Below are 14,043 nucleotides of genomic sequence, written 5' to 3' on the forward strand. Positions count from 1 at the left end.
AAAATGTACAAATGTTCACAGTTATACAAGTTTTGGAAATATGTACAATACAGAGCCTATGATTAACAATAACACATTGTATATTTAAAATTGTTCTAAAAGGACAGATCTTATGTTGAATAGTCTCACAACAAAAGGAAAAAAAAAGCCAAAAACAGAGCAGGTGGGAGGAAATTTTTGAAGGTGATGGATAAATTGACAACATTGATTGTGTTTATGGCTTCACGGGTGTATACTTTCTCTAAACACATCAGGTTGTACACATTAAATATCTCCAACTTTTTGTATGTCAATCAGACTCCAATAAAGCACATTAGGAAAAAAATAAAAGCAAAAACAAACGCTAAGAAGTGATGGTCCTTTGAAGTCCTGGCTGAAACTCTGAGAACAAGAGTAAAAATAAGATTTGGGAAAGAAAGTAATGTCCAAACTAAAATGTGGGATTAAAATCCTTGTAGCGTTTGACACATTAAAAAAAAATTGAAAAAAGATCAGGTGGAGAAATAGATTGGAGAGGGAAAAAATGGTAGAGTTAGTTGTAGTCATACTGTGAGGTGATGGAAAGTCCTTTTATGGATTGTATACAAAGAGCAAGTGATAGACGTGTCAAGAGGAAGCCTAGTTTTCTGGCTTTGACTCTTGAAATAAAATAATTCCAATACATATTTAGTTAAATATATTACTAATTGTTTTATACAATGGCAGTTCCTATTCAAAATCTATTTTGATGAGCATAATTTTCTGTTTGATTAATCTTTTAATGCTATTTGACTTCGCTCAAGCAAATTGATCCAAATTCTTGAAATTGAACAGTACTTCAATTAATTATTTTAAAGAAGATTTCCTCTGTCAATGATATTTTGACATTATAGTTTATCAACAATCAGCAAATTAGTAGGTTTGACATATCTGTTCTCAACCAATGGCTAATTTTATTCAATTGACAACAGCTGCACTTATAAGAGTACTATTACATTAAAACAGTCTTGAAGTAAGCTAACAAATTAGCCTTTTAAACAGAAGACATGGTAATTTATTTCAACATGATCATAAGATGGTGTGCTGGAGAGTTAACAACCCCTAATGACAGAAATAGTGATTCATTAAGCAAATCACACTCAAGACCAGAAGTGAAAGAAGAGAGCAATAACTTGTTGATTATGTCATGTTAGTGCAGAAAGGAACTTCAGAGGCTCTGGTATGAATACCTACTATTTCACAAATTACACAATCAAACCAAACAAACAAGAACAACAACTGAGACTAGAGAAGTTACATGGAATATCTGGTCTCAGGACAATTTAGGGATTGTGTTAGCTCAGTCCTTTTTAAACCTTGGCCACATAGTATAAGCACCCAAGACACTTTTAAAACATACTACTGCTAGACTTCCACTACAAAACAACCAAACTGGAATTTTGTAGTGAGGTGGACACAGATCTTTAAGGTTCCATTAAAATACGTTTAATGTGCAGAGTGAGAAACATAGTCTTCTATTACCAGCCAAATCAGTTCATGGACTCCAGTGCCTGCATCATTTTTATATTTTCATTTCCCTTTGTCTCAAAGTAGGAATAATAGAATATATACATTCACTTAATTTTAAACATTAAACTTATTTGAAAACTAAAAATTGGTAAAGGGAACGTATTCACAACAATAAAGTACCAAATAGTGTTTTTAGGAAAAATAAGGGGAGTAATAGGAAATCAAATTGCTAGTGGATAAATCATCTCTGAGCAAATGTACTTATTTTATGAATGACAGTGGTATAACATATATTTTCTAGGACATAAGGGGTAATATGAAGTCAAAATTGCTCATGGATAAATCAGCCCTGAGCAATTATCATCAAAGTAACGAAAGCGTACTTAGTCATTATCCCTTAATGAATCTAGGTTCAGAAATTAATGAATATATCTAATTATCACAAAAATAAGAATTATGTGACCTCCACATGTGAGAATTTAAGTGACCTGGACTGTCCCAAGTGAAAGAAGCCAGTACAATAAAGCTCAATAGTCAAAAAAATATTTAAGCAGAGCCACCTAAATTCTTTTTAATGTCAGTACAGGATTCAGCAGTGCAACTTTTCTCAGTAAAGTTTTTTTTAAAAAAAGAATATAGGATAGATTTAAGTATGTAAATAGAATTACATATATTATGTAATTCCTATTTTTTCTTGTTGCTGTTAAGATCTTTCTTTTTCTCTCATAAAATATAATTGAAGAGGAACATTACAATCAAGCTGGTAAATTTTCATGGGGTGCATTAATTTTACCAGCAGTAAAATTATTTTAATTAAGAGATTTTTCTACCAACTAAATGAAGTGTCTTACACGCCCAATCAATTCTTGCCAATATGATTGCTCTACAAAGAAGGGAAGGTAATTAATTAGAGGAAGCCCCTTCAAGGACAATTGGTCTATGGTGCACAACTTGAGAAAGAGCTGACATGCACTGTTTCTTTTCAATGTCATCATCTATGTTCATTATATGTATTATTAGGTTTGAGAAAAGGACATACTGACAGAGTGGATAATGAGTTGTGAAATGAAATAAGATAATATGAATCATGGTTAAGAAAAGATGAAATCACAGCAAAAAAGGAGATGTTTGCTTTGAATGTCTTTATTTTTTTAAAGCTTATGATCATTTCTGTTTAGTTAACTACATTAAACATATACATTTAAAACATTTAATATGTACCAGTGAACTTTTTTGTAAATGAATAGTGATTTATGTATTTGTGAACTGTTATTGAAAACCAATATTTACTTTTAATTCTTTTTTTCCTTCAAGAAGTAGTGGATTATATTTTTGACAGAAGATGTTTCAATATATTAATTACAATCAATTCATTATTAGTTATTGTTGTAATTTTACAATGATTAATGTGAGAATAGAAAATCCTGTATATCTAAGGAAATCTTTATCAAAAGTATTTTTCTTACCATACTGCTCCACTTTCAAGTCTGCTTTTGTTAAATACCTACAATTTTTCTATATCCATTGAGGATGTTAGGACCTTATTTCAAGATTTAAATAACAAATCTGAGTTTTAAAAACCAAATGTGGTTTAATGATTTTTACTTATATTACATATAATAATGTTTTCAAAACAGTTTTCAGTAACAGAATTGTGTTAATTGATTAATATGCTAAAAAGAAATAAATGACTTTCAAATACAGATAAGAGCTAACTAAATGATACAATGAAAAAAAAAAGATGTTATGTAAACAGAAGTTAAAATTCCTAGGACTAAAATTAGCAAAAGCATTAAAGTTCTAAGTTGAGAAAACTTTAAGTATTGCCACAGTATATTTACAAACACAATATCTGGAAAGAAATTTCTAAAAATATACCATGTTGATGGAGAGGACACCTAACATATTAAAGATTTCAAATCACCATATTATTTTATATATTTATTAAGATTTCAATGAAATAAGAACAATGTTTTTATATTCATTTTAAGTTCCACATAGAAAACTAAATAGACAAAGCCAGGTGTACTCTAAAAAAAGCACATGGTGCAGGTTGGTGGGGTAGAGACTTAGCTCTGCCAGATATTAAAGCATATTATAGAGCTTCAATAATGAAAAGCATGGTATTATTGCATTGATAGTCAAAATATATGCAAAATGCAAAGTCCAAAAATAAATCCAAATATGCAGAGAATTTAGCATATAATAGAATTTGCCATGTCAATCTTTAGTATAAATAGGGACTATTCAATATTTGATGCTGAACAACAGAATCGTCATCTGGAAAAAAGACTGGTTTGTATCTTAGTAAATACTCTGGGTTAAATTCATATCAATAAAGATTTTATATATAAAAATTGAGATGATAAAAAACTCACAAAAATGTTGATGTATTATTTTATGAACCTGGCTGAGAGAGGTCTTTATAGTTACCAACAAAAGGTAGAAGCCACAAAGAAAAGACTGGTAATTTAACTGCATGAAAAGCAAAAATGTCTACCTGTGAAGACTTCGTAGAAGCAAACAACAAAAGAAAATTGTACATGAGGCATAGAAAGTATTACTAAATATTTGAGAAAATGCTTAGCTTTACTTATAATGAGAGCAAATCACATTTTTAAAAGCACCATAAATATATAATTTTTCTCCTATAAGACTGGCAAAACTGAGAGTTTGACAACTTGCTGATTTTTATCTATTGATGTTGAAATGGAAAATCACTATAATATCTGAGCAGAGCAATTTTGCAATATTTATCAATACTATAAATGTATATAATTCTTGACCTAGCTTTCCCACCACATGTCCTCATCCACATGATGAGTAATATAGGTGCAAGATTATGCATGGCATCATTGGCTCTTTGAGCAAAAGAGTAAACACAGATGTAGAAATGACTGTGTAATACTAGTACTGATTTGACAATCTATGAGATATATGATAAAGGGAAAAGAAAGGAAGGCATGCAATAATGTAGAATTGTATATGTAATAGGCTATCTTTTGATTCTTTATATTCTGCATGGGATCATCTCTCTTAAAGTCTTTTTTTTTATGTTCTTTGTCTCGGTGTACTGAAATTTCACTATATTGAAACTTTTGAGGATTATATTCTTCTTAAAAAATGAAATATCATTGAAATATTATATTAGTTTCAGGTGTACAACATAATGGTTCTATATTTGTATATATTGTGAAATGATCACCACAGAAAGTTTAGTTAACATTCATCACGACACATAGTTACATTTTTTTCATGTGATGAGATATTTTAAGATTTACTCTTAACAATTTTCAAATGTACAGTACAGTACCATAAATTATAGTAACCATGCACATTACATCCCCAGGACTTACTTATTTTACAGCTGGAAATTTGTACCTTCTGACCACTATGCCCCATTTCACCTATCCCCCACCCCCCATTTCTGGCAATCACAAATCTGGTTTCATTTTTATTTTTTTTTTAGATTTTTTTCTTTTAGATTCCACATATAAGTAAGATTATACTGTATTTGTCTTTCTCTGTCTGACTTATTTTACTTAGCATAATGCCTTGAGGTCCATTCATGTTGTTGCAAATGGCAAGATTCCACTTTTTTATGGCTGAACAATATTTTTATATATTTATATATATATAATCCCATTTTATTTATATATATGCATATATACATATATTATATATATATATATATATATATATATATATATATATATATATATATATCTGCCACACCTTCTTTATCCATTCATCCACTGATGGACACTTAGGTAGCTTCCATGTCTTGGCTGTTGTAAATAATGCTGTAGTGAACATGGGGTGCAGATATCTTTCTGAGTTAGTGTTTTTGTTTCTTTTGAATAAAAACCCGGAAGTAGAATTGTTAGATTATATGGTAATTTTATTTTTGATTTTCTTTGAGGAAACTCCATACTGTTTTTCATAGTGGCTGCACCAATTTACATTCCCATGGTTGTATTCTTGTTCATATCTTGTCAATATCTCTTGATAAACCCTTTTATTTGGAAGCATGTCTTTCAATTTTTAGGTAGTCTCTGTATTATGTCACTAAGAATTTTTTTCTGTTTTATTTTTCTGTACCCCTAAGTCCAAAATTTTGATATTGCATCTTCTAAATTGATTCTTTCATTTTCTCATAATCTCTTATTTATTTTCCATTATTTTATTTTTTTATTTTCTACTGTATTCCCCATTTAATATCTCAAAACTAGTGTTGAATTTTTGTTTTATTATATTTGTAATTGTCTAGAGAATTTCAGTTGTCTAAATTGTACATTTTCATGATATTCTGTTGTTTTATATAAGTAAAATAACTTTTCTTATGTCTATAAGACTATTATAGCTTTGATTTGTTTTAATTTTCTTCTGTTCCATTCAGTATCTCAATTTTCTGTAAGTTGAACGATGTTTTGTTCTTTCTCACTTGGAGTCTTTCTGCCAACTTCAGGTGACTCTATTTAGAGGTGAAGACATAAAAAGATTCCCTTTCTCCAAAGAATAAACCTTGAAAATTATTTATTTGTGGGCCTGGGGGAGGTGAGTGAAGAGTCAGTATAATATCCGAATTTGTGATTTGGGAGAGAAGCTGTGTTACTAATCTCCTTGTTTCCAGAACCCATCTCAGTACCACATTCTTGGATATCTTTAAGTTCTGAGCATCTCAAGATTGTCTAGGTAAATGACTTTGTTTTTCATAAACATGCCTTCTAATTAGACTTTTGTGTTTTTTCTGTTCCCATTCTGCTAATTTAGTCCCCACGCCTCCACCATCATTTCAACTTCTCAAAATTTGTTTTCTCCCCTCTAGTTATCTCACTGCATTAAAGTTTTGTTTTATTTTATTAATTAATTAATTTATTTTGTTACCTCCTTTTAGAAGTCTGGGGAGGAGGAGGCAAAAATATCTCAGTTAAATCCAAATGTTTAATCAGATATATCATTATGGAAAGCTTTGTAAATTGGATAATTTACATAAAATAGATGCATTCCTAGAAAAAATACTTGTTTGGTAAACTGATTCAATAATAAGTATAAAATCTGAATAATCCTACAAGCTCTAAAGTAATTGACTAAAATAGTTTTAAAAAAAATCTTTTCACGGGCTTCCCTGGTGGCACAGTGGTTGAGAATCTGCCTGCTAATGCAGGGGACACGGGTTCGAGCCCTGGTCTGGGAGGATCCCACATGCCATGGAGCAACTGGGCCCGTGAGCCACAACTACTGAGCCTGCGCGTCTGGAGCCTGTGCTCCGCAACAAGAGAGGCCGCGACAGTGAGAGGCCCACATACTGCGATGAAGAGTGGCCCCCACTTGCCACAACTAGAGAAAGCCCTTGCACAGAAATGAAGACCCAACACAGCAAAAATAAATAAAATAAATTAATAAACCCCTACCCCCAACATCTAAAAAAAAAAAAAAAAGACTAAAAAAAAAAACCTTTTCACAATGAAGAATACACAAAAAATAGGGTCTCATATCCAAGTTCTCCCAAATACTGAATAAACAGTTAAATGTAATACTATTTTCTTCAGGAAATAAAGGAATTCATTGTACCAGGCTGACATAACCATATTATAGTTATTTTCTCTCAGCACGCTGAAGATATGATTTTTTTTGACATCATTAATTTACTTCTCTTTCTTGTGCCTGATCTTCTGATAATCCTATCCATTGATTATTTTATTACTAATATAGTAATAATATTTTATAATCTTAAGAATACAAGCAGTCAAGTTACACTGGTAAGGCTGAAAATAGTTTGAAACATTCTGCATGGCTTCCTAGTTTCTTCCTTTTTTTCCCAGAGTAATAGGTGAGATTTCTAAATGAGGTCTGCACACAGCAGGGAGATTTCAGCTTGTGAACCCTCTCTATTTATAATTCATCTGTACTTTGCATAATTTAGATGATATTTTGCAAGAAGTCATGTCTCACGAATTGTAGGTTTGTAAATTAGAAACAATTCTAAAATAGGGCTATCAGCTAGAGGGTTTTGTAGATAAATACTATCTCCCTAAGAAATATTTTAGTCTCCTTTATAGGAGGTTTAGTTATATTCACAAGGAGATTGTATCAGGTTCCCCATGTTCTTTCATTACCTGGAAATGTTACATCCACTAATGAAAGATAAGAAGTGCTCAGCTCGACTAAATTAACTCCTTTCTCCCCACAATTCTAGGATTTCCATTTGGGTTTTTGCTTTTTTTCACAGTTTCTAAATCTCTCATTCCATAATTCCAAATCTGTTTACCAGTTATATTCATCTTTTCCTATAGATACTTCAACACATTTACCACAGATATTGTACAGTCTTAGTATAATTCTAAGTCTGGGTTATCTGTGTGTCTGCTTCTATATGTCACATTATTTTGCTTTTTAGCAATTTCATTCTTTATTGTGTCACAGATATTATCTTTAACATCAGAGCATGAAGTAGCTGCATTATATATGTATATGTATAAATGTGTTTATGTATGTCTATACCTATGTATACACACACACACACACACACACACACACACACACACACACACACTTATATTCCCTGACTTTCTTCCTTCTTGTCAGGAACCTAGGATAAGGTACTGGCCATTTTTCTATTATAAATATTTTAAGGAATTTTTCCAAATTTCTTTTGAAATTGTTCCCTGTACGACTACAATAGATAAAGAGCAAACATTTTTTTTGTGTAAAATGTATTGTTTATCATTATTACATTATTTTTATAAATATTAATTGGAAGTTTATTTGGCATTTGATTGTTTTTTAAATAGCATGGCCTGGAAACTGTGTCTTATTCTCTTGCTGTATTTCTTAGTCCATTTTTTAAATGAGAGGGTTGGGCCTTATTCTGTTTTAGGTCTCTTTTAAATCTAATATTCTACAAACGTAGAAGCTTATTTTGTGTAAGTGTTGCCAAATTGCATTTATCAAGTAATGTGACAACTGCCTTTAATAATTCAATGTGAATTCAAGTGTGTGAAAGGTTATTTAATATTTCATCTCTTTGTTTGTAAGGATCAGAAGGTGAAAATCATGAAGTGGTTACTGGCAGCTACTTCTTTCTCGCTTGTAGCTGCATGGAAGGTGCTGTCAGTCTGAACCGATCCAAAGCCCTTGGTCATGTGTGTTGGTTCCTACGTGAAGGAACAAGGAAGGTGAGGTACATTTCTGTAGTAGCTTCTTATTGCCTCTTTAACTCATAATTGTCTGAAAAATGCTAGAAATGTGAAGCTTGCAAATTCAATGTTCGAGATGTGCATAGCTTAAATATAACTTCATAAATTCTCAACAATGTACTTGGAAATCTTTTTACGTCTTATATTTATAATATAGAGAGGTAGTAAAGAGTTTTAAGAACCACTTTATTCCTAGTCTTCTGTCTCCTATTTATGTTATAACTTACAGACTGATTTAAAGACAGTCAAACACAGATGTGATAATGCCACTTTTTTGTTTAAAGATTGTAAATAACTACCCTTGTCTTTGGAATGTAGTTAAATCTCTGGAAGATTTCTAGTCTCTGGTCAGTCTTACCACTAACAACTGTGGGACTTAAGGCAAAGATACAAAGAATGGCCCTCTTTTTCCCAATCTTACCTCTACCATGTACAAAATAGATATTTCTAAACAACACAACAGGAAAAAAAATAGAATTTTAATTTTAAGTAGATAAGGAACTTCTTGTCAAAATGATTAAGGAGTTTTCCAAAAAGTTTAGAGAGTTATCCTAATATTTGTAACCTCTCTTGTCTGGACACAACCTAATTTGGTCATTTTATATAAATAAAAACCAAATTGTAATTTTCTGTTTGGTGTATCATTCATACAAAATTTTCAGTAAAGATTTTTAAGCTCTTTTCATTATAAATAAATCCATTAATATTGAGCAACTTTATAGAAAATAATGCAAGTTTTTTTGTACATAAAATACAACCATCTAGAGAGGCATTACAAATACAGGCAAACAGACTTCAAACTCTTCAGAACTTTTAATTTCACGTATGCCCTCAAGTATATTTTTCATTATGTTTTTAAAATTCATGAACATATGTATTAAGCTTAATATACTTTTTCACATGTGTATTTAGCTAAGTACAGATACACAACTATGCACATAGATGATTAAGTTTTTATCTTTAAGAAACATTTGACTTATCAACATATTAAAAAACAATATATATTATATTAATTTAAATAAGTAACTGTTTTAGGAAACAAGCAAATCACATATTATCTTATATACATATTTCTATTTCTCTGTATTTTTTAAAAATAATTACCAACTTTAAATAAAGTAATGAACATTTGCTGTTTTCGACTTAATAGAAAACACAGAGAGAGCAATCCAATAATTTTTAGCTATTTTATTTTTTCATGAGCACACATTTTATAACACTTTATCAACTTTTTTGTTAGTCAAAATAAACATAAATATACCTATATAAACATAAATATACATCAGTTAATGACATGTGCACATTTTAATTTCCATTCTATAAGAAAAATGGTAATTTAAAACTATATTTAGAGATCAATATTTGTTTATTTTTCTTACTTAAAAATTATTAAGGTATCCAAAGATAATTTATTAATTCAATTTAGTATCAGTGTAAGGTCTTCCAAAGATTTGGAAATTGTAATTTACAATATCATGTTAAGTTCTTATAATTTGCAGTATCATCAATAAAACACTCCAGTACATCAGTGTAGTAGAGTCAGTGAAAATGAATTAGATTTAACAGTTTAAATTATATTCATTATTAAAATTTCAAAGAATAAATACAATTTCAATTACATCAAATTCATATTTTTATAATTATAAACAATCTGGGGAAACAATAATAGAACACTTTTTTAAAAGTTAAATTGTTCTAATTTGCCTAAGGAGTCTTTTAGTTATTGGTAAATTACATAAGATTTATTTTTAATATAAATAAACCTCTGTGCTCACATATTTAAAAAAATCAAGACTTCTGAGTTCATGCCGGAACTCTAAGCTCCTAGTGCTCTATTCATCTAAAAGACTAATTAAATTACCTGCACACACAGGTACACTTTTTCTGCTTTGTTAAATTTTTGACAAAAGGAAAACACAAATATAACACAGTTAAACATTTTCTTCTCCTTGTATTTTTGACTGTGTGAACAATAGTCCTAGAATGTACATATAATTATAGAAAATTATTTATGATCAATTAATTTAAAATTTTCCTAAGAAAAACAAGGAAGAAACAACAAAAAAGAAGAAGTGAAGGAAAGCTAGCTTCAGACAGATATACAGTCATGATTGTTAAAAGTTAACTATCTTCAGGACTTCCCTGGTGGTCCAGTGATAACGAATCTAGTTTCCAATGCAAGGGGCCTGGGTTCAATCCCTGGTCAGGGAACTAAAATCCCACATTCCGTGGGGCAAATAATCCCACACACCACAACTACTGAGCTCGTGCACCTCAAAAAGAGAACCCATGTGCCGCAAACTACAGAGCCCATGCGCCCTGGAACCCACATGCCACAACTAGAGAGAAGTCCACATGCCACAATGAAGAGCCCACACCACAAATAAAGATCCTGCATGACTCAATGAAGATCCTGCATGCTGCAACTAAGACCTGACACATTCCTGTGCATTAAACACTAATCTCTCTGTTAGACATGGGAGACACAGATCCCAAGACCTTTTCCCTTTTTGTTCTAATGCATCTGTCAAGTGAACAATCTTGTTCATGTCAGAATTCCCCCAGAGTGACCACTGCAATTGCAGGTTGTCCTTGAGAAATTATAACAATGAGAGATGCCCATGACTTACAACAGGAAGGGGGGATTGTTTGTGTTAAGGCCAGAGACACCAGATGGACCCCAGAAAACATATCAGGCATCTGTGCAGTGTTACATCTCCAGAACCTGCCAGAGAAGCTGGTCCCAGCTCAGTGCCGAAAAAACTTTGAAGACTTTGAAAAGGTGACTCAAGGAATATTCTGTTCACGGAATGTAGACTGATGTGACCATCTGAAATCATCACTCATTTACGTCATGTAGATGATGATGTTACAGGACCTAACCATACTCTCACAGATTCCCCAGAGGAAGTGATGTTGACAGAGAGAGATTTCATCTCTTTAGATCCAATTGGAATACATAATCAAAAACTTCCTAAAATGTACCTGTATGTACCTATGTTACTGTCGTAGTAGGAGAGAAGAAAATCCAGTGTTCTCAGATCAGGGTACTGTTTGCAGTCTAGAGTACTGAGCTTTGATAATGAGGCTATTTTAATTGGATCCTTGCAGAATGTTGTGTTTGTTCACTGTTGACCCTCCAAAAGACCACCAAACAATTCTGTTAAGGGCATAATTAGCAAACACAGAAGGCCTAGCCTACTCACAGAGGAAAACACTTGCAAACTCAGGAATAACTCAGTGTACACCACACATCTCGTTGGTCAGTCTCTTACTTAATTTTCTCCAGTACTGTTCCACTAGCTCATGCCAGTACTTAAAAACATACATGTGTATTGTCTCAGCAGAGTTGAGTTCCATCTCTCTTCTATTGCAATGGTCATGAATAGAGTCTTTCTTGCCTGTTTAACTTTGTCCAGTGCAATTTTTACTTGATTAATACTCTTCTAAGAATCCAAGTTTCTGCATATTATGATAAAGAAAAGTCTCTCAGTCCTATCCCTGAACTCTCTTTGCATATCTATTTAGTTAACAAGGGGCAAAAAATGGTAAAATATGTGTCAAATATTAGGCCTTAGAGTTTCTCCCCATTAGATCCCTTTGCTGAGTGACTTTACTAATATAATGTGTAAATGACAAAATAATTTATAGAAACATACAAGATATTCCATGAAATGACAGCAAATTTAAAGTTGTTTACTTGCATATGAAAAACATTTTTCAAAAGTATGTTGTAAATATTATACATGTAGCTTCTATCCAGCAGAAGTTAATTTTTTGCAGTAATATTCTGTAATATATATGCATCAGGAGTAATGAATTTCCAGAAAAAGGAATTCTGGAAGTTTTGTTTTCCTTCTATTCTCCTTGTAAAGGAAAGATCATCCACAGGCTAGATTTAAAATTTTATTACATTTCTGCCTCAAATAAAAAGTTTTAATATTAAGAATAAAATAAAATATCATTCCATTTTTGTGTATTTTTTAATGATGGCATTTTGTACAATTACACAAGTTAATAATTGATTATAATATAATTATTAATTACAAATATCATAATACAATTATAATTGCTAATGCAACTTTTATTATATGTAGTATTATGTATAACCACTGAGTTTTCCAGGGTAATTTATATTTGTAGTTATAGGTTTTACTCTAATCATAGGCATACATGAGTAGATCTCAACCTTTTTTTGCTCAAAATGCTCATTGAAAATCTGATGAAAGCTGGAAACAGTTCCCTCACGATAGCTTATGTACACACAAGCACACTGTTTTTCATAAAATTTCAGAGGGTTAATGGACTCCTTTTAAGTAGATTCCTTGATTTTTTATATTGAAAAACCGAAAAATCTTTCCCCTACATGTGAAAGATTGATTCAACTCAGTAAGTATCCACTGATAGAGTTTACTGTCTTATAAGTTTTTCTGAGAGATTTCTTATCTCTAAGTTTAATTATAGAAAGCTAAAACTCTGGTAGAAGACTAGGCTATGAATAGATAAGAAACCCTGTTGAAATACCAAGTTAAATATTTCTTAGTGCCAGCAACTACTTAATGGTTTTTAGATACAGTAAAGAATTGCAGTAAAGAATTCACTACCATCAGCATATGATGAAAGCATTTAACAAAGCTTTAAATTCAATTTAGGTGTTCATATCACAATTTTTAGACAAAGGATAGTGTGGTTTTTGGTACATAGTTGAGGAAATTAGACACGTTTTCATTTGGTTCTTTCAGTTTTTCTTAAATCCTAGTAATAAATTATTTTGAAAATAAACCAAAAAGGAAGGCATATAATTATAGGAAATACTAGTTTGCTATAGTCTGAATTCTGCACTATTATTTTTTGTTGTTAAAACATTGTTTTGTCATGATTTTTTTGTGTATTAGTGGCCTAGATTTCTAATAACTAAATATACAATGATTCTTTAGTGTATGACATTTTTCTCTCCAGCATAAAATAGCAAATTATGAAGTTTTTTGTGTTTTTCAGTATAAATCAAAAATTAAGCTTACATGAAGCCTCACAGATTCTAAGCTTTGAGCGTGATTAGCTGGTAATATCTACTTTTTTTTCTTGTGTTTATTGAATCATCCCAAACTATATTGAAAACATGCAAACAAACAAAATCTCTGTATTTACCCAGTACCTGGGAAGCATTGCTCTTTTCCAAGTTTTCATGGACTAACTGGATGTATCTGTATACTCTTGACCAGACCAGGAAACAAGAAAAACAATCAAACAGGAAAGATGGGGCAGCTGTTACAGGTGGGGCAGTGAGTGTCAGAGCTGCGGTAACAGACAGAGGGTTAGAGTCTGAGTCACAGGAAGCAGATAACCACCCAAAGTG

General features: G+C 31.4%; 1 protein-coding gene across 1 annotated transcript in view; it reads left to right on the top strand.

The window, feature by feature from the left end:
- The window catches only part of EYS (eyes shut homolog), a 1,667,443-nt gene that overhangs the window by 137,478 nt on the left and 1,515,922 nt on the right, over positions 1-14,043 (top strand). Inside the window, exon 7 of the mRNA XM_060030409.1 lies at positions 8,527-8,666. Within this exon, the coding sequence (XP_059886392.1) occupies positions 8,527-8,666 (140 nt within the window). The remainder of the gene's footprint in view (positions 1-8,526; positions 8,667-14,043) is intronic.

This window comes from Delphinus delphis, chromosome 14 (assembly GCF_949987515.2).
Source record: "Delphinus delphis chromosome 14, mDelDel1.2, whole genome shotgun sequence".
NCBI lineage: Eukaryota > Metazoa > Chordata > Mammalia > Artiodactyla > Delphinidae > Delphinus > Delphinus delphis.